Source organism: Stylophora pistillata, chromosome 4 (assembly GCF_964205215.1).
Source record: "Stylophora pistillata chromosome 4, jaStyPist1.2, whole genome shotgun sequence".
NCBI lineage: Eukaryota > Metazoa > Cnidaria > Anthozoa > Scleractinia > Pocilloporidae > Stylophora > Stylophora pistillata.
Window position 1 is genome coordinate 27,893,452 of NC_142522.1, and position 18,494 is coordinate 27,911,945.

General features: G+C 39.9%; 1 protein-coding gene across 5 annotated transcripts; it reads right to left on the reverse strand.

The window, feature by feature from the left end:
• Nucleotides 1-4,487: 4,487 nt before the first annotated feature.
• Nucleotides 4,488-18,481, reverse strand: LOC111329283 (uncharacterized). Of its 5 annotated transcripts, XM_088756857.1 has the most exons (4): nt 18,320-18,481; nt 11,724-11,785; nt 10,867-10,932; nt 4,488-8,575 (listed from the first exon to the last, which is right to left on the reverse strand). In XM_088756857.1, the coding sequence occupies exons 3-4, from the start codon at nt 10,867-10,869 to the stop codon at nt 5,105-5,107; spliced, it is 3,474 nt and encodes a 1,157-aa protein (XP_088612983.1). In that variant the 5' UTR covers nt 10,870-10,932; nt 11,724-11,785; nt 18,320-18,481; the 3' UTR covers nt 4,488-5,104. The 5 variants fall into 5 exon arrangements, with proteins under 5 accessions (XP_088612983.1, XP_088612984.1, XP_022789653.1 ...); XM_088756858.1 differs by lacking the exon at nt 11,724-11,785; XM_022933918.2 differs by lacking the exon at nt 10,867-10,932.
• Nucleotides 18,482-18,494: the final 13 nt, after the last annotated feature.

The window sequence follows — 18,494 nt, forward strand, 5'->3', positions numbered from 1 at the left end:
TATTACACACACGTAAAACGGAGCGCGATCTTATTGTAGTATCAGCTACTAAATCGGATGGTGAAATAAGTTCTTCGCAGAGGTTGGAAGGTAACCGTCTCTGGTATTAATTCAGTGTTAACAAACATATGCAGTGAATTCCGCCAAAACTAAAGCTGTCTGTGAGAGCAAGTACCGCTTTCAAACACATTGTCGGAGAATCTTGACATTTATTGATATTACGCTTCTTTTTTTGATCTTATTCCATAAACAGGCCAATTCATAATTTTTCGACGTTGCATGTTTCGAAACAATTTTGTTTAAAAATAAAGCTTACGGACGCCAGTACAAACAAACAGCTGTATTTTTTCCTCCTTCTTGATTGGACGTAATTCATACCTTTTACTCCCCATTCTTTTTTTTCCGAATTACACCACCTTGCAACATTTACCCCCGGCCTCGTATACCGTTGTTCAGATTGCTCCAGGGAGTATCACTTTCTTCCCTGTAGTTATTCGTCATTAAGTATTATGCGTCAGCTTTTGATTTGAATAACTGCCTTTATTTTGGATCAGTCCATATCTTGATCGTAATATCTACCCAGAAAAAAAAATGGAATGGGTGCAAATGATAATAGAGGATATTGCCCTAACAGAATGCAATTCTTGTCTCGAATTACTCTATTTTCAAAACGAAGAACATTTCCAGTATGAAATTTACTCCAAAAAAAACGTTAAAAAGTTTGAATGTTTAGGTGTTGATCTATTTTCTTTCCGTTATTTTACTTTTAAAAAATATGCTATTTTCAAGGCAAAATATATTAAAAAGTAAAAACAAAACGTTTTAGACACTAGGTTATCAACAGGGTAAATAAGCACCCTCCGCTGAATTGCACATTTTACATCGTCAGCCGATAATTCCCGAAGGGAAGAGTTTCGCGCCATACACCTTTGGCATAATGGCGGAAAATCCGATTGAGGTATGAGACTGGTTATGAATAATTTCACGAAAGCGAGGCCACCCGGGCAACACATGGCGACGCGAATACAAACTCTCACAATTCCTCGAGCTTTTTAACCGAAAATGACATTCTTGGAGCTTCCTTAGGAGATAGAAATCTCTCGCAATTCAAGACTGAGGACTTGAGACTATGGTTGAAGGGTAGAGGTAACCCAGCGAAAGGTTTAAAGACAAAAGCAGAGCTTGTGAAAAGGCTAGTTTCGAGCACAAGATGCATACTTCGAGGTGTTTTGATTGCTTGAGAAAATTGTCAATTGTGATTACTTACACTTAAATTGACCTAATTTCTTATACTTTAGGGTCCTTTAATACATCAAGAGCGGAAAGGATAAAAACATCATTGATCCTGATCCCAATAATCTTTATTCTAAACGAAAACAACTACGCTCGGCAAACAACACAAGTTCACACTCCACCGCTAAACGACATGCTCCCGTCAAGTTCCCTGAATCTAGTATGTGGAGCTACTCACTTCAGAAGATACCTCTGTTTACCAGAGCGGAATTAAACAATCATATAACACGTTCTGGGGTCTAGATAATTGTAGATTTCCATTAAAACAGCGTTGTTAAGAAACGAAGTGTAGCAGGACACAGCAGAATTGTCGGCGCGAAATCTTTCAATAGTAAAAAGTCTACTTTTTAAACATTCATTCTTCTTTGAAATGCTTTCTATTTCTCTTTAGAGCTCTTCTATTCTCATTTCATACTGTTTCCCAAGCGCGGCAACACTCTGATCACTCTGACTGTATGCATCCTTCGACTCGATCAAATCGGTCTGAGTTTCGATATCTTTTCTCTTTGCCTCGTTTTCGACATTCTTTTCATTAGATTCTATAGTTGTAATCTAACTCTGTAGCTGTTCATTCGATTTATCATTTACGCTGCTTTCCGAGTGTGCACACCATGAATAAATCCCTGGATGATTGATGAGTAGTTGCTTTACTAGTGAATCTTTGAGGTGGAGGCTTCCTATTGCGAGGCGAAGTACGCCAACAACAACAACAACAACATTGACTTTATTTTTTAAAATGAAAGAAATAAAGGCTTTTGTAGCCCGCAGTTAGCAAAGCTATTCTAGGCGGGCTACCTAAACAGACACTGTATAGGCTCTCTCACACACACACACACACACACGCACGCACACACACACGCAACAATGAAATAATAAATGAGCAAATAAAAATAAAGAATAAATAATAGTAGTGATAATCATGTTAAAGGTTTTAACTGAGCCAGTCACACAAGGGACTACGCCACTGAAATACCAAACGGTACAGCATTGGTTTGAAGGCATATTTTGCCCGCAATACTTTTCTTCAAGTCTTCCATTTTAAAATGGTGCGAGCAGACCATGGTTGAGTCCAATACTTTGAAGCTTTTTCCTTCCTCTCGACGGATTGCATGAAGCCATTGCTTCCTCGCGAGTTTTTCTTTGGGAAACTTAAAGTAGGATATTTATTAACCCAGCCGTTTACGTCGCGATATCCCCTAGAAGTCCATGAATGAACACAGCAGTGGCATGGCATTGTACATATTAACTTGAGCCTTAGCTTTATTAGTAGTCGATTCTTTGAGAAATAAAGCTTTTTGGATTAATAAATTAATAAATTGTGCCAGAAACTTTTTGACAAGCGCTCACAAGTGCACAAATCCATGCCCGGGTGGCTTCGTCCCTATGCACTAGTTTTAGTCTTCACTCGGCCGCCGCCATTATGGCAAAGGTGTATTGGAGTTAATTCTTCTATTCAAACTAGGCTTCAAATTTTGATCATTAGGCCTCCAAGGATTCTACGCTGATCACAAGATTTATCTTTGCAGAGTATGCGCTAGATGAAAAATTGCACCGGATTCTCCTTGAAGTCATGGGCAGGTATGGCGAGTCATTAGATGTCTGAAAGTGGTTATCAGTTCTCATCTGCACACATTTCTCATGGTCTCGCCGTTGTAACTAACGCCGCAAAAAACAGCCTCCTTTCCCAATCAGGAGGTGTGTCTCCAATTGAGATCGCCTGAGGATGTCTAAGGGTGTCATATATCGGCTTGTTGGATCGATAGAGCATTTCGCTCCAGTAAAGTGTTCCCGCTCAGTGGACTTTATTATTAACCGGCATCAGTTGGGGAGACTGTGAAAGCCAAGAGGAAGTTCTTTCTTGGGAGGGTCGAAGACCGTACTCGAAATAAAATTGGAAATCGAGCGTCACATAATTTTCTTGTAAGTGAATACTGTACCTAACCGAACTCAAATAGCCTGCCTTATTATTTCACTTTGAACACATTGCCACTCTGTAATGAATCTAAGGTCAACGCCTCAAGATCACCATGAGGATATGACATGCCCAGAAAAGGCCAAGGCTCATACGCGAAGTGTGGTAAAATTTATTGCACCTGTAACAGGAAATGGGAGTTACAAACACACCAAATGGATATGTGAAAGAATTCGAACGAAAAATTAACCAGGGAATGAGTCAATTTGGGTGATAACGTTGCATTTATATCCCGTAGCGCAGTTCTTCAAATGGCGGATAACGCTGCCTTGAACGGATAAATCGCTATCCAACCGCTAAGTCAGGTGTTCACAAAACGTTCTCCACTATCCACTGGATAGACATTTATCGAGTGTACACTGTTATGATTCCTCCAACAATCGGAGCCTAGCCTTTATCGACTTTCTACACTTTGACCTTTTCTTCTGAGCCATTCGCTCGCGAAAGTTAACTATTTACCTTAAACACCTCCGCATTTAAGGGTATAACATTTGTATTCCGCCAAAAGGACTTAACACCTCCATCTTACATTCCTTATCAGGCTCCCACGCTTGAACGACGGTCAAATGCCTATGGGTTGCCCGGAGGGGGGGGGGGGGTTGTTAAGACTTTGAATTGATCGGCGCATGATACACAATTCGATAAAAAACGAATATTTTCATGAACACCACGATCTCTGTATAGTCGAAATTTCATTGAATAAATAAATCTTCAACTGAACATAATGTTCTACAGAATGCGTTCTATTCTGTGCCTGGAAAATTCAACTGGATCGCTTGCTCTAATCCGTGATTGGAAGACCGAATACAAAATCTCATCAAGGAACTGCTATGAAGTTTTGTTAAAGGCTACTTGTTTCCCACCCACGTATATCGAAATCTGAGGATATAGCGGAAAACAGCTTATTTTAGAGGTTCCATTGGTTTTCCTTAATCGTATCAGTAGCTGTAGCTTGATGGAGCAATGCAATCAAATTTCTTTCCGTTTGCTGCTTTGATTGATAAACCTCTTCTTCCTATAACGGTATCATAAAACTGAAATTCTGAACCATAAAACAATGTTACTGTATTTTTTCCCACCGAAATACACTTAATACTCTGAATTTTGCTTTTTATGCTTTTGCACTCGTAACTCTAGATTGTGAAGAGTTACTGACGCATAAAAGTAAAATTATGCTTTTTCTAGAACGCTTTCGTGTTGCTTTGGCAAGCCTTCACGTAAGTAATGTGAAAGACCATAACAGAATTTATTGAGCAAAATTGAGGCATTTGTTCTACACCATTCTTAAAGAAACTTACAAAAATGCGTTTTAGCATCGATTCATGAAGGAATTAACAACAAAAAATTGAGAAACTGCCTTAAGACAGTACTAACCACTGAATCTATGATTGTCTTTGGTAGACGCAATATCTTAAAGTTTTCAAACCTACTAATTGCATTATTTGAATAATCTTTTTAAAGTTTTTCACGGAGTTATTGAGCGTGTCAAACCTGACGAGATCATCATAGCAAGAGCGAAGTTAATAATAAGTCTCATTCAATAATCTTTAACGTTTGAAAATTCGTTTCTTTTTGTTCTTGTATTTTTTAGTTATGTAGTGTTTATCAATCATCGATCATATAGGAAATTAACGTATAATATACGAACGTACAAATTTGATCACGTTAATCATATCTTAATTTGAAAAATTCAGTCTGTATAAATTGAAGGCATTGATCTTTCAATTTGTCCACTGCAATCAATTGACAATCTGTTCTGTCCTGAGTACTTAAAAAAACTAGGGGATCATAAATGCCAAAGAAAAAAATCACATCACATTTTTCCTTGAAGGTCCTCGTCTAGACATACGATTCGTAGTAATAGGATGGCCGAGCGATAGCAGGAAACGCTATTTCATTCTTGACAACATTCCACCTTAGGGGTCTCAAACCATTCACAATAACGAACAGCAAACCGAGCACGTCTGCCAGAACAGCCATCCACAAGGCAGCCTTCCCTGCCAGGGCAGTGATCACGATGGCCAACTTCAGAATTATGGAGAACGAGATGTTTTCTGCTACAACACGACTGCAGAAACGGCCGAGTAGTACCAGTTCCGGTATTTTCGCTAAGTTGTTGCTCATCAGGGCCACATCCGCCGCCTCCACTGCTAAAGCCGTTCCGCCAGCGCCCATTGCAATCCCAATGTTCGCTGCGGCCAGGGCTGGACCATCATTGACGCCATCGCCGACCATACCCACTATGTTTTTGTCGCTGTTACCTGATTTGACAACGTTGTAGCGGCGACGGGGACAGCAAAAAGCACACGGTAACACACATTCCCTAGCCTGTTGATCCTCGCCATGCATCTCGCATTCCTCGCTTTGCGTTCCACCTTGTCTTTCCTTGATCCACAACAATTTGTCCTGAGGTTTCATGTCGGCGATGCACTCGACTAAGCCTAATTTACTCTTCACGGCCATGGCTGTACGAGAGTTGTCACCGGTGATCATGGCAGTCTGGACACGAGCTTTTCGTAGCCAGTCCAACGCACTGAGACTGTTTGGTCTGATGGTGTCAGCAAGAGCAATCATCATGGCCAACTTACCATCCACAGCCACGAAGATCACAGTTTTACTCTCGTTACACCAAGTGATATACTTTTCTTCCATACACTTATACAGTGCTTTGTTGCCAACATTATTAAGGAATTCATAATTGCCGATCTGTACAAATTGACCATCGACATAACCGGAAACACCTTGTCCTTCGTGAAGTTTAAAGCGTGTCACTTCAGGAAGGCTGGAAGATCGAGACTTGACCATTTCTGCAACACAACCACTAAATTCCTTCACAATGGCTGCCGCAAGTGGGTGGCTGGACTTGCTCTCGAGCGCAGCTGCTAAGCGTAAGGCTGCTCGTTCGCGCACTCCAAAAACGCAATCTATATCAACAACTTGAAACTTTCCTTCAGTCAATGTTCCAGTTTTATCAAACGCAAGAACCTGCAACTGAGCCAGGGTTTCAAGGTGAACTCCACCTTTAATCAGAGCTCCTTTACGCGCAGCAGCAGTGATGCTACAGATCACAGCAATAGGGGTGGACATAACAAGAGCGCAGGGGCACGCTGTGACCAGAAGAACAAGGGCCCGTACTCCCCACTTCTTTAACTCCTGTGAGTAGGTTCCCACGCCTGCAGCACCGAGAATGGCTGGAATAACAAATACCAGAGTCGCAACAACGACCAGAGTTGGAGTGTAATACTTGGCAAACCGGTTTATGGCGACTTCGGTTCTTGCTGAACTAGTCTGGGCTTCTTGAACAAGCTGAGCAACTCTAGAAACTGTAGAAGATGACGCGTCTGATGTGGTCTTCACTTCCAAGTAGCCATTTTGATTGACTGTTCCGCTGAAAACTTTGGATCCCACAGTCTTCTCGACAGGCACAGATTCGCCAGATACCGAACTTTCGTCTACAGCAGCTCGTCCTTTTACAACTTCACCATCCAAAGGAATAAGCTCTCCTGGCCTAATGGCGATGGCAGTTCCTATGGCAACTGATTCCACCGATACAGATTCGCCAGTGTTCGCTAATATCGCCGCCTGTGGTGCTTTGAGCATGAGCCCAGAGATTGTCCGCTGGACTTTGTACATGCAAAAATTTTGCAGGGCCTCGGCGAACGAGAATACGTAAACTACAGCGGCACCCTCCAGCCACTCCTCAATACCAAGCGTTCCCCCTATGGCGATAAGCATTAGAATGTTGATGTCGACGCTACAGGTCTTGATAGAAACATACGTTTTCTTGAGGACTGGAAATATACCGAACACAATTTCCGCAATGGCCGGCCATTTATACCAGGAGGCATCACAGAAGAACGCCACAACGCCTGTCATCAGGAGAACGGTTTGGAACAAAAGATAAATCAGAAAAGTCGATAAGGACGGCGGGAGACTTTTATTATCTTCGTCGTATTGTCGGGACCCAGTCTCCATGATGCTAGCCCCCAAATGCATGCGGTTGAGTGTACTGACAAGCTCGGTAGCGGACGTCACTTCCGGGTCGTGACGGACATACACGACTCTCCCGATCACATTGACTGCAATCGATTTCACGCCTTCTAATGGTTCCAAGGATTCTTGAACGAGTGCACTTTCCATTGCACAGCAAATGTTCTGCACTCGTAGTTTGGTGGTGCTTTGGCGTATCACGGGTTTCTTCTTCGAGCTGTCGTCGAGTTCCTGAATACCTGGTGACAAGGGAGGGGTGATAGGATAAAAACCACTGCGGTCTGTCATTGAGATCCTGTTGACAGATCGATTTCCATCGCAAAGTTGCTCAACTGACAATTTAAGCTGGGATTTTTGGCAGCAATCGTCCCCACGTGGTTTCAGCGTGAAACCATTACAAGCTTGACTCTGACAGCAATTGTCTTCCACCGGAGAACACGTGATAGTCAATCGTGGATTGCGTAACTGACATGTCACCTGACCACGTGAAGTTCGACAGGGGCCACCAGTTTCGCAGCGAGTTAACACGGAGCTCGCACCCGCTGAACTGGACGGTCTACCACTGTCTTTATCCGTGCAGTTGCCACTCGTTTGACAAGAATCCCCACAGTCATCTTCAACGGTTCTTCCACAACAATCAAGGCTGGGGTTTCTCGAAGGCCCACCGGATTCAGTTGAATTTCTCTGTGGGATTTCCCTCTCAGTAGTGGTATTAGTTTGTGCTAGTTGCCCTGACGTTTTTTCGCTTGAAGTGTCCTCTTTCTCTTGTGGTGACTTCACCTGAGAGCAGCAGCTGCCTTTGACAGGTTCATCTCTTCTTCCCTCGTTGATAGTATCCGAGCAACACTTACTTCGGCAAGAGTCGGCTGCTTCATCGCTTAACTGCTTGGTTGCTGAAGCAGAAGGCCAAGGACTACACTGACTTTCTTCATTGCAAGAATCCATCTCGTCATCGCTGCAGCTCCTGGGCTGTTTTGAACAAGAAGACGTACACGGGTTTCTTGCCACTTCTTCTCCATACAAATCTTTCCCATCCTCACAACAGCTTTCAGTTAGTCCTGATGCAGAAGCACAGCATGGCTTGCTCATCTTTTCTTCGTTACCACAAGTTTTGGACGGATATAGATCTATGGAATTCAAACTACTACGCCATTTTGCCTCAGAATTACACTTAGTTGCAATCTCACCATCTTTCAGGAAGGGAAAAGCATCGTCCAAATTTTGATCTCCATGGTAACAATCGCCGCATTCGCAAGAGTCTTCGGGTAATTCATCCGAACAACAGTTGCAGTGAAATTCTTGACACATCGCTAGTCTATTCTATAAGAAAAAGAGATAAAACTAAATTGTAATTAAACAGTTCATCGACAAAGACTATCTGCCCAATGTAACGACTTAGAAATCAGAATTGCTGACCAAATTATCAAGAGAGTCGACAAGACCAAATCTTTGGGTCTTACTATAGATGCCCAACTCTCTTGGGGTAGCCACGTTGAAGAGATCTGCAAGAAAGTCTCTTCAGTTATAGGCGCCCTAAAACGTGTACGACCCTTTTAGCAGCCAGAATTATTACTAAATTACCCTTTGATACGAGCTTAAACCACCTTCTCTCCACCCTCGATTGGGAGAGGCTATCTCTTCGACGAGAGAAACAAAAAGCCCTAATGATGTATGAAATTATAAACAACCTTACTCCCGAATATCTACAAAGTCTTTTCTGTGAAGGTGTAGTCTGATCGTCCGGGTGAGTGTAGTCCTGAGAAGGACTGTTGTCGGTGGCAGTGACTGACGTTTCGACAACCTGTGCGGAAGTCATCATCAGAGTCAAGTGAGTGATTGTTGTCAGTAGAATGTTCTTATTCCAGTTCGTGTGAAATGATCGGTTGGTTTTGCCGTGATGTTATTGGCTGTAAGACTCAAGTGACGTAAGTCGTTCGTGATTGGTCTGTTTCGGTCTGTCGGTAAAGCTAGGTTGTTCTTTTTCGGTCGTTTGTGATGTTTATGTCGTGAATGAGTCGTTTGTATGGGGCGGGTAGTTGTTGACATCTGTTTAGGGGAGTCTGTTCTAAGTTAGTAAACCAGCTTTCCAGAGTCAGTCGTTGAAAATAGTCAGTGCTGTAGGTTAGGCATTGCGCAGAGTCCCAGTCAATGTTGTGGTTGGTAAGTCGATGGTGTTCAGCAATGTGATTGCTGACATCACCTTTCCTCGTCGCCCGTCTGTGTTCAGTCAGTCTTGTTGTGAGGTTTCTGCCAGTCTCACCGATGTAGGAGGCTTGGCAGTCGGAACAATTGATCTTATAAATCGTTCCCTGTCTGTTCCTCGGTTCGTCTTTGTCTTTAACGTTGGTTAGTAACTGACGTAGTGTGGTGATGGGTTTGTGGGCGACGCGGATATTGAAGGGTAGTACTACCCTTCAATATCCGCGTCGCCCACAAACCCATCACCACACTACGTCAGTTACTAACCAACGTTAAAGACAAAGACGAACCGAGGAACAGACAGGGAACGATTTATAAGATCAATTGTTCCGACTGCCAAGCCTCCTACATCGGTGAGACTGGCAGAAACCTCACAACAAGACTGACTGAACACAGACGGGCGACGAGGAAAGGTGATGTTAGCAATCACATTGCTGAACACCATCGACTTACCAACCACAACATTGACTGGGACTCTGCGCAATGCCTAACCTACAGCACTGACTATTTTCAACGACTGACTCTGGAAAGCTGGTTTACTAACTTAGAACAGACTCCCCTAAACAGATGTCAACAACTACCCGCCCCATACAAACGACTCATTCACGACATAAACATCACAAACGACCGAAAAAGAACAACCTAGCTTTACCGACAGACCGAAACAGACCAATCACGAACGACTTACGTCACTTGAGTCTTACAGCCAATAACTTCACGGCAAAACCAACCGATCATTTCACACGAACTGGAATAAGAACATTCTACTGACAACAATCACTCACTTGACTCTGATGATGACTTCCGCACAGGTTGTCGAAACGTCAGTCACTGCCACCGACAACAGTCCTTCTCAGGACTACACTCACCCGGACGATCAGACTACACCTTCACATGTTACCCCCGGGTTCAAACCATTTACTGCAAAGTCTTTTCTCTCAGCGACACTCTGTGTACGACATAAGAAACTCTGAGGGTAGGCTGGCCTTGTCCAAACCAAACACCAATTATTTGAAACGAAGCTTCTCTTACAGCGGGACCATATTATGGAATAAATTGCCCAAAAACTTAAAAAATGCTTCATCCATTAACCATTTTAGGCGAAATCTTAACGTAGTCGATATATAGGATTCCCACACGGCAATCATGTAAAGCAGTTGATTAATCTTAGTTTTTATTATGTAACTGATGATTTTCCGTGTTTAAATAAAGATTTACATACATACACATACATCCAACTGTTACTTCTCATCATAAACAAAACATGCTTCTCTTAAAGATAAGGTCTTGCGTGACAAGACCCAAAAAAATTGATGATGCGGTAACGTAACCGAGACTCGTTCGTCACTTTCCCCGTAAGTCACACCAAAGCGTGCGCTAAATTGAAGCGTTACGTTCGCCAAATTACGTGGCATTCAAGGAAAGTGACTACACTGACTACCCACAAATCAGCTACGGTGGAACGAATAACTTGCTACCTATCACATAAAAAAGCCAAACGTGGATGCATTAAGATGGTCATAAATAAAAATAAAATCGTTTATTAAAAAACCACAACTTGCAGTTATAAGCTGAACCACTTGTGTTATATACAACATGTTTGAAAATTCAAACTACAAAAATTCCTAACTATACTAGTATTAATTTTCTATTTACAATTGTTGTTTAATTGCAAAGTGCATTATGAAAGTATTTCTAAACCTCTTTGTTTTCACATTCGGGATTGAAAACAACACGTCTAGTCCTAAAATTATATCACTTGCTGTCATTATAACTCTCGGTCACACCCGAGTCTGCTGCTTGTCACCAGACAGTTGGAGCCTTTAAATTCCACACTTCTAGCCCTGTTTGTTCGTTCTGCTCTCAATTGAAATTTCGAATTTTGATAGAGTTTTGATTTGCTTATCGTGGTCCTTTCACAAATTCATACATACCTTAAAAAATTTTTCAAAGATTCGGCAACGATGGTAGTGTTTCACCAGCTTTTCAACACGTAATAAATCACGAAAAGAGATTGTGAAATACTAATGTCGACGTGTGAAGAGCAAGCTTCATGATTGGCTAATTCAATTTCGTCACGAAATCTTCTGAAACTGGCAGTTCAAGATGTCATGAAATGTATCCGTCTGATTTCGGGAATTAGATATTTTGTATTTCGTTAAAATTGTGCAAGCTTTTCTTCTTCCTTTCATATTTAACTTAAGTCTCATTCTTTGATTGTACATGCTTCCTGCCCTGGTAATTAACGGACAGCAAGCTGATTGCATACCTTCAGATACTCCTTGACCCTTCACGTTGTTGGCTTCAAAATACTTTGATACAATCTGTTACCTTTTAAACATTAAAAGAAAAGAAATCGTGTTGTTTATCGCAGTTTCTCAGTGCCGGAAGGGAGATAAGGAAGATGTTCAAAGTTAATGTCGCATTTATCTAAAAGTTAGCCATAACGGTCTACAGTATCCTTAAATCGAAGGGCAAAATCGCATAGAATGACTCGCTTGTGCGGACGAACCTTTAAAGTACTCATACTTGCAAAATTTACGAGAGAGAGAAAGAAAAAAAATTTCGGGGCGTCAGTAGAATCATTTGACCTCGCGACTGGTTAATTCTGAATTTTTTTTGCCCAACGAGTCAGGATTCATCAGGAATTTTTGTTTTCGATATTTGTGATTTTCTTTCTTTCTTTTCTTCTTTTTTTTTTTTTTGCAATACATCACGAAATTCGGCTATTCCCCAAATTAATGATTCCTTATAATTTCACCATGAAACGTAATTTCCCTTCAACCCCTGTGGTCAATTTGTGAAGCGGTGGAGAACTGACTCGTGCATTCGTTACCGTTAAGAGAAAATCTAACCTAGTCTTGGGACTTTTCGGCACTGTACTGTATCGATTGCGATTAGATTTACAATACCAGGTAAATTAAAGCGACAAAACGTAAACAATCCTGCAACTCCGCCTTGCATTTTGGACCTTAAAAAACGTTATTTCGGTTTGTACACAAAGCTCACAAATACACGCCTCTTGCTCACCTTACATAACAGAGGGGCGTTACCGATAGTCACAACAAACGCCGGCTTGTATTGATCCGCTTCTAAAAAAATTCTCGCGATCTCCCTTTAAAATGTTATGTTACGTAGGACTATTTAGCACACTTTCTCCACACAAAAACTTGGCGCGTTTTCAGATGAAAACTTCAGTTCTTCGCTGGCCAAAGGCCAAATTTCAACTGTTAGCATGTGGTACACCGGAAAATCAAACAACTTAGAATCAACATGAAGCTTTGGAAAGTCGACACTACTTTACACTGATAAGGAACTGCGAGGGAAGTTATTCATTTGCAAGTGTAAAGCAGTATTTTTCCGACATAAATTGAAAGGTAAAGCATTTTAAAATTTTCATAAGAATGCCATGGGCCGAATAAATCAGCTCATTGGCGAAGGAATGATACCTCTATGTAACATCAAATTTTGCAAAGACACGCTTTAAACGCAAATCTTGTTTAGAAACTCGGTAAAAACAGAGACAGACTTACGATGAAAAGTCTGCGGCGTCCAAAATCGATCCGAAAACAAACTACTGATTCATTTTGTTTTATCTACCTTCAAGCTTTGATAAGCATTCACAATAACATGTCATAACTTCTTTCAAAAGGATCATCTATCTCACAACGTTTCCATACCGAAAAAAAACAAAGAGTATAAAGTAAGACAAACTTGCATGTAAGACTGCTAAGTAATCATTTGGTTTTCGCTTCGCTAATTCTACGAATTTGCGCGCAAATTGTAGACACTGCATGTCCGCCGCAAGGGAAAACAGCAGAGAAAGAAAAACAAGGAAATAGAATTCCACCAGATCTGTCGCTCAATAGTGAAACAAAAATATTAATAATGGCAACAAGATCAAACAAGCAGATCTATGCATCTTTGTCAACTTACAGCTCCGACGCCGCGCGCTGCTCCATAATTATGTCAGAGCCGAAACAGTATTTAAATCCTAGCTATTATAAGCCATTGATATAAATTAGTAATATAGAAATGATGTAAATGCACCATTTCACAGTCCACTCACTCATTTGTTACAGTGTTTTTCTTTCATTGTTATCATGGTCACCCCATCTACCTGAACGACACCCATATACTCAAAATAATTCTCTACGTAAAAAAATACAGAGACTACTAGACAACTCTCTGATATATGTTCGCAAATTATTTTCTACCTTGAGCAGTACCATTAATACTTCAATGGGCTGCTACCATCACTAAGTCGCTTATACAACAAAGGTAAACGCCACTTGTGGTTAATAAAAAAATAATGCACGAACTTTTAACTTGTGGTGGTGATCATAAGGCGTTCTATCGAAGTGATGGATAATCATTAAATGGAGAAAAAATACTTTACGCCCACTGACCTATCCGTCGTTTAGCTGCCTGCGCTATGCGCAGCAAATGATCATTATCCCCAAAAACCACGTACAAATCTCAGTTGAAATAAGCTAGTAACTGGAACATGGCAGTAGATCTCAGCAACAAAAATCGTCCATTTACGTAGAATACATTCTAAATTATAACAATCATAATTAACAAAATGGTCGGCAACGTTAAACAGGTGATCGAAAAGTTACTTACAAAGTAAACGTAGTCTCAATATAAAGCTTCCAAGGTCAGTGTTTTTTTCGCAATTGGAAGTTTCCCAAGGTGTGGTCGTAGGTAAATTAAGAGTAGAACGGGTGGCCAAAATGGCACCCATTCAAATCTGCAATTACAATTTTTCAAACATGGATCGTGGAAAAATATTGCAAATGTCGTCGAATTGGTTTTACACGGACAAATAAACAAAGAATAAGTTGTGAAAAAAATTTTATAGGTCTTAACTTAAATCACGAATTTCTTACCAGGAAACAAAAATTTTGCTCTTTGAATAAACAAAGAAGAGATTTGAATCCACAGCATTTAGTAATATCTCCAAATGAACTGAAAGCCAAGTAATTAAAAACAAGGATATTTGGGAATTCAAAAGTAGATTTTGTATTGAAATACACAGCAAAAGAAATGTAAACAAAATTTGTTATGAACAAACATCACAGACAAAAGAATCTGGCAACATTTTGAATACTCATCTTCACCTGTTTAAACCAAGAAAACACAATGTTCAACAAACACATCTCAGTTATCAGCTCACCATAGAAGTGATAAGCTTTCCAAGAATTTAACTTAGCCACAATCTGCTAACTCCCAAATAATTGGTATATTACTCAAGAATGTCTGGCAGCCTGTCCTGAATAATTACATATCCAAGAGTTGTAGCATTTAAAAGAACACTGAAGCTTTGAATGCAAAACCTTGCATGGCAGAGAGACTGTTTAACCATTTTAAACAGGCAACTCCTTCCTACATCATCAAATTTTTGAGTAAATAGATTGAAGGAATTAAGCAAATGATCAATTTGAAGATATACAATTTATTTTGTACCAGATTCTCTGATATAACATGGAATGATAAATCTGGAACTTGCTAAGGAGAACGTCGCCCTCGATCTGAGGAGAGGAAGTGTTCACACATTTCTTGAGAGTATTGGGGTATGCAACACAGATGATCATCAATGTTCATGAAATTCTGAAAAATTTCATTGGAAAAATTGTGAGGATAACAATATTAACTGGAACAACACTGAAAAAGCTGAAAAATATGCATTTCATTTTCGCTCTGTCTTCCAATCAGAGTCAATATCTTGTTACAAAATGAACAAAAAAACATTGCCCAATTCATTCACATAAATTTTGAGAGTTACACCCACTAGCTGGAAAATTCTTTAACATCTTACACCATGACAAGTTCCAAATATCCCCATAAAGAAAGTTCACCAGGTCACACATGAGCTGACTCTCATACCATGGGTCAGATAAATTCAGAAGGATTTCATAGAATACTTCAGTCCTTCCTAATAGGTACATCTTGGAAGGGAACCATTATATCAAGTCAAGGTCTCATCACATTGAAACTCTGTATTCTCTTAAGGTGGCTGAACACAGTTTTTGCGTGCACTTTTGCAGATGCAATTCAGCATGTGCACAAGGATTGCAAAAAACAAACATGCGGTCAATAGAGCGGTCATTTTATTTACTCAACACGTATTTGCACTATCTGTGCTATTTTTCTCTATAGTTGGTGCAGTGTACTGAGGGCTTTAATCTTTTATTACAAAGACATGTTAGGAAAGTTAATGGTGCAAAGAACCCAGCAATTCTCAGCTTTTCCGCTGTTACCAAAAGAACCCAGTTGCGCTTTTGAATATTTTATAGAAAAGGCGCAATACAAATAATAAATGTTATTGTTATAACCCAGTTAAATGCAGCCCATGCGTAGTAAGTAAAAAAATTGCGATTGAATGGAAAATTGCTTTCTTGGTAATATGCCTATTTCTTGAGAACCACTCATTAGAATTTCACCAAATTCTGTACGAAAATACTTAGGAAATAAGTAACTGGAGTATCGAAAAAATTGATTTTTAACAAGGAAATTCTAGATAATCAAGTGAACATTCAACAAGGGATAATTAAATATCTCTCTGTTAAATTGTTAGCAAAATGGTGTTAACTTGTGGGTATCGTTAAAAGCTCGTTGCATGCAAATTATAAAGAAAATCTAATGACTAGATTTTCTACAAATAAACAAAAACCGATGTTTAAAGGCCTATTTATATTTATTCATGTCGCCATGGCAATGAAACATATGTCAGCTTAACTATCAAAAAAAGTTTGTGTTGTTAACTTTCTTGCTGCCAGTTTTGGCGACCAAGAGATCAAGGGTTTTAGAGAAAATGGTGAAAGAAACACAGGTAGCAAAAACTGTGTTCAGCTACCTTAAGCATTTAGCGAGTGCAGCAAACTTTCTCTTATGGTTCTGGAAACATCCCTTTAAAAGATGGTGTTTGTCACTGACTACACATAAATACTTGGGAGAAGAACAAATTTAGCATCACCAGCTGCAGATAGAGGGTAGAGAAGGGGTGAGGGATTCTGATCTTGTTTTATGCTCAAATTTTAGAAAAATTCTTGTGTCACATGTACTTTAACCAGTATTTCATGCCTTAAAAGTTAAAAAGGGAGAACTACAAATCTCACCTTAACTCGCCTTACTGTAAAATTCACACATCATGTTAATTTTGAACCTAATTACATACCACATTGGCCACCCTTACAATAAACCTATGATTTTTTGATGCTTTGTTCAGATGCTCTATTGCTGAGCTACAAAAACAATACCCTCTATTTGGTGCAAAAATATGTATGAATATTTCTGTTAGCACATTTTCCATTCCAAGACAGCTGTGAGCTTTGAAGAGCAGATGATATCCAAGGACAAATATCTGTACATATTTCGTCCAAAGTAGAGGCTTTTGTGTTATTAGCCCTCAAGTTTTTTGCAACATTTATGAACAGCTTACTGCATGCAGCATAATTTGTATTGTCTGACAACATGAACAGAAAAAGGTTTTCCCGACTCTTCTATGACAACCACAAAACCCTCTCTCACCTTGAATCAAATTTGAAATGAAGTCTTATTGGTCTTATCGTAGTGCACATTAGGTTTGAAAATCAGGGAATATCACTTGGGTGACACTCGCGGATATCACCCAGTCTTAGCTAGGGTATATTTAGACCGACTGTGTACCAGCAAAAATATTTGATGGATCATAATGGATACCATTACAGTTAAACTTCAATTATCCAGACCTCAATTGTCCACATTTCTAGATTAACCCGACTTTTTCTCTGGTCCCAATTTTTTCACGAATATTTATTAGTCATGATCAAGATCTGTAGCCATATTCTTTTTAAAACTACAGCATTGAAAAGTGAAGTTAAGGCAATGTTCTTCTTTAAATCAAACTGACTTACTTCAACATTTTAGGCCAATGTAAAAACATTTTTCATTCATTTTAATTGTTTGTAGACAGGTATAGAGGTATTCGTGTAGGACAGTGAACATGTAGACCGTATCTTTTTCAAAACGATTTGTACATGTTTTGTTTCAGGATTATATGTCGCTTTCTTAATTTCATCACATTTTATTCCTCATTAATAGTCATATTCTCAATTATCCGGACCCTCGATTATCCGAACTATTTCGTTAAGTCCCAACGAGTCCGGATAATCGAGGTTCGACTGTAGTAACTAAGCCACCAAATGAACTTCAGTTTTCTGGATGTGACACCTCAGGACACAGAGGGAAATGAGGAAACCCTGTTTCTGATTTCAGGATTTTTTTTCTTAAAATAACAGTGAAATTTAAATATGGAATTATGCCCCTGAAATTTTACGTCTTAATGTACATCTAGACGAATATCTACAATCCATTTAAGTCGTGTGTTTTCATTTTATGTTAGTGGGTAAGATCATAGTTTGTGTGATACCCTCAAGGTTTTACCGACTCTAATAAATGCAGATGTTAAGACAAAACAGCGATGGAAATCACGAGTTGGAAGATTTGAGAATTGCTTTATTCCTTCCCTTGTTACTGTTCATCGCAGTTGGAAATAAACATCGACATTATCTCTCGATCAGAGGCCTTTACAACAACGAAATTATACGTGTACACGGCTTATCTAAATAACGAAAACGCTGTTTGCAAGCAAATAACATATACAGTATCAGCGTCGTGTCCCGGTGCCCTCAATTTCGAAAAGAACCTTGCAATCGATTGAGTAAAACTGAGCTCTATGCCGGTAATTGCTAATTTTTTTTTTTTTTTTTTTTTAATGTAACAGAGATATGGATATGTGATGGCGTCTTTGTCCACGGTTAAAACAGCAGCGTAACAAACGCCTTTTGTAAACGCGTTACAAGTTTAATATGATTCACTAACCTTTAAGGTGAGAACGATACGATCTCCTTCACTTCAAAAGAAAGAAAAACCTTCGTCAACTCGTTCATAAGACAGTCACGCACGAATCCGTATTATAAGGCTGATAGTCCGCCCTCAGGACCCACCGTAGACTAATGAAGGGTTTTACCCAACGAAGAACTAAGAACTGATGATA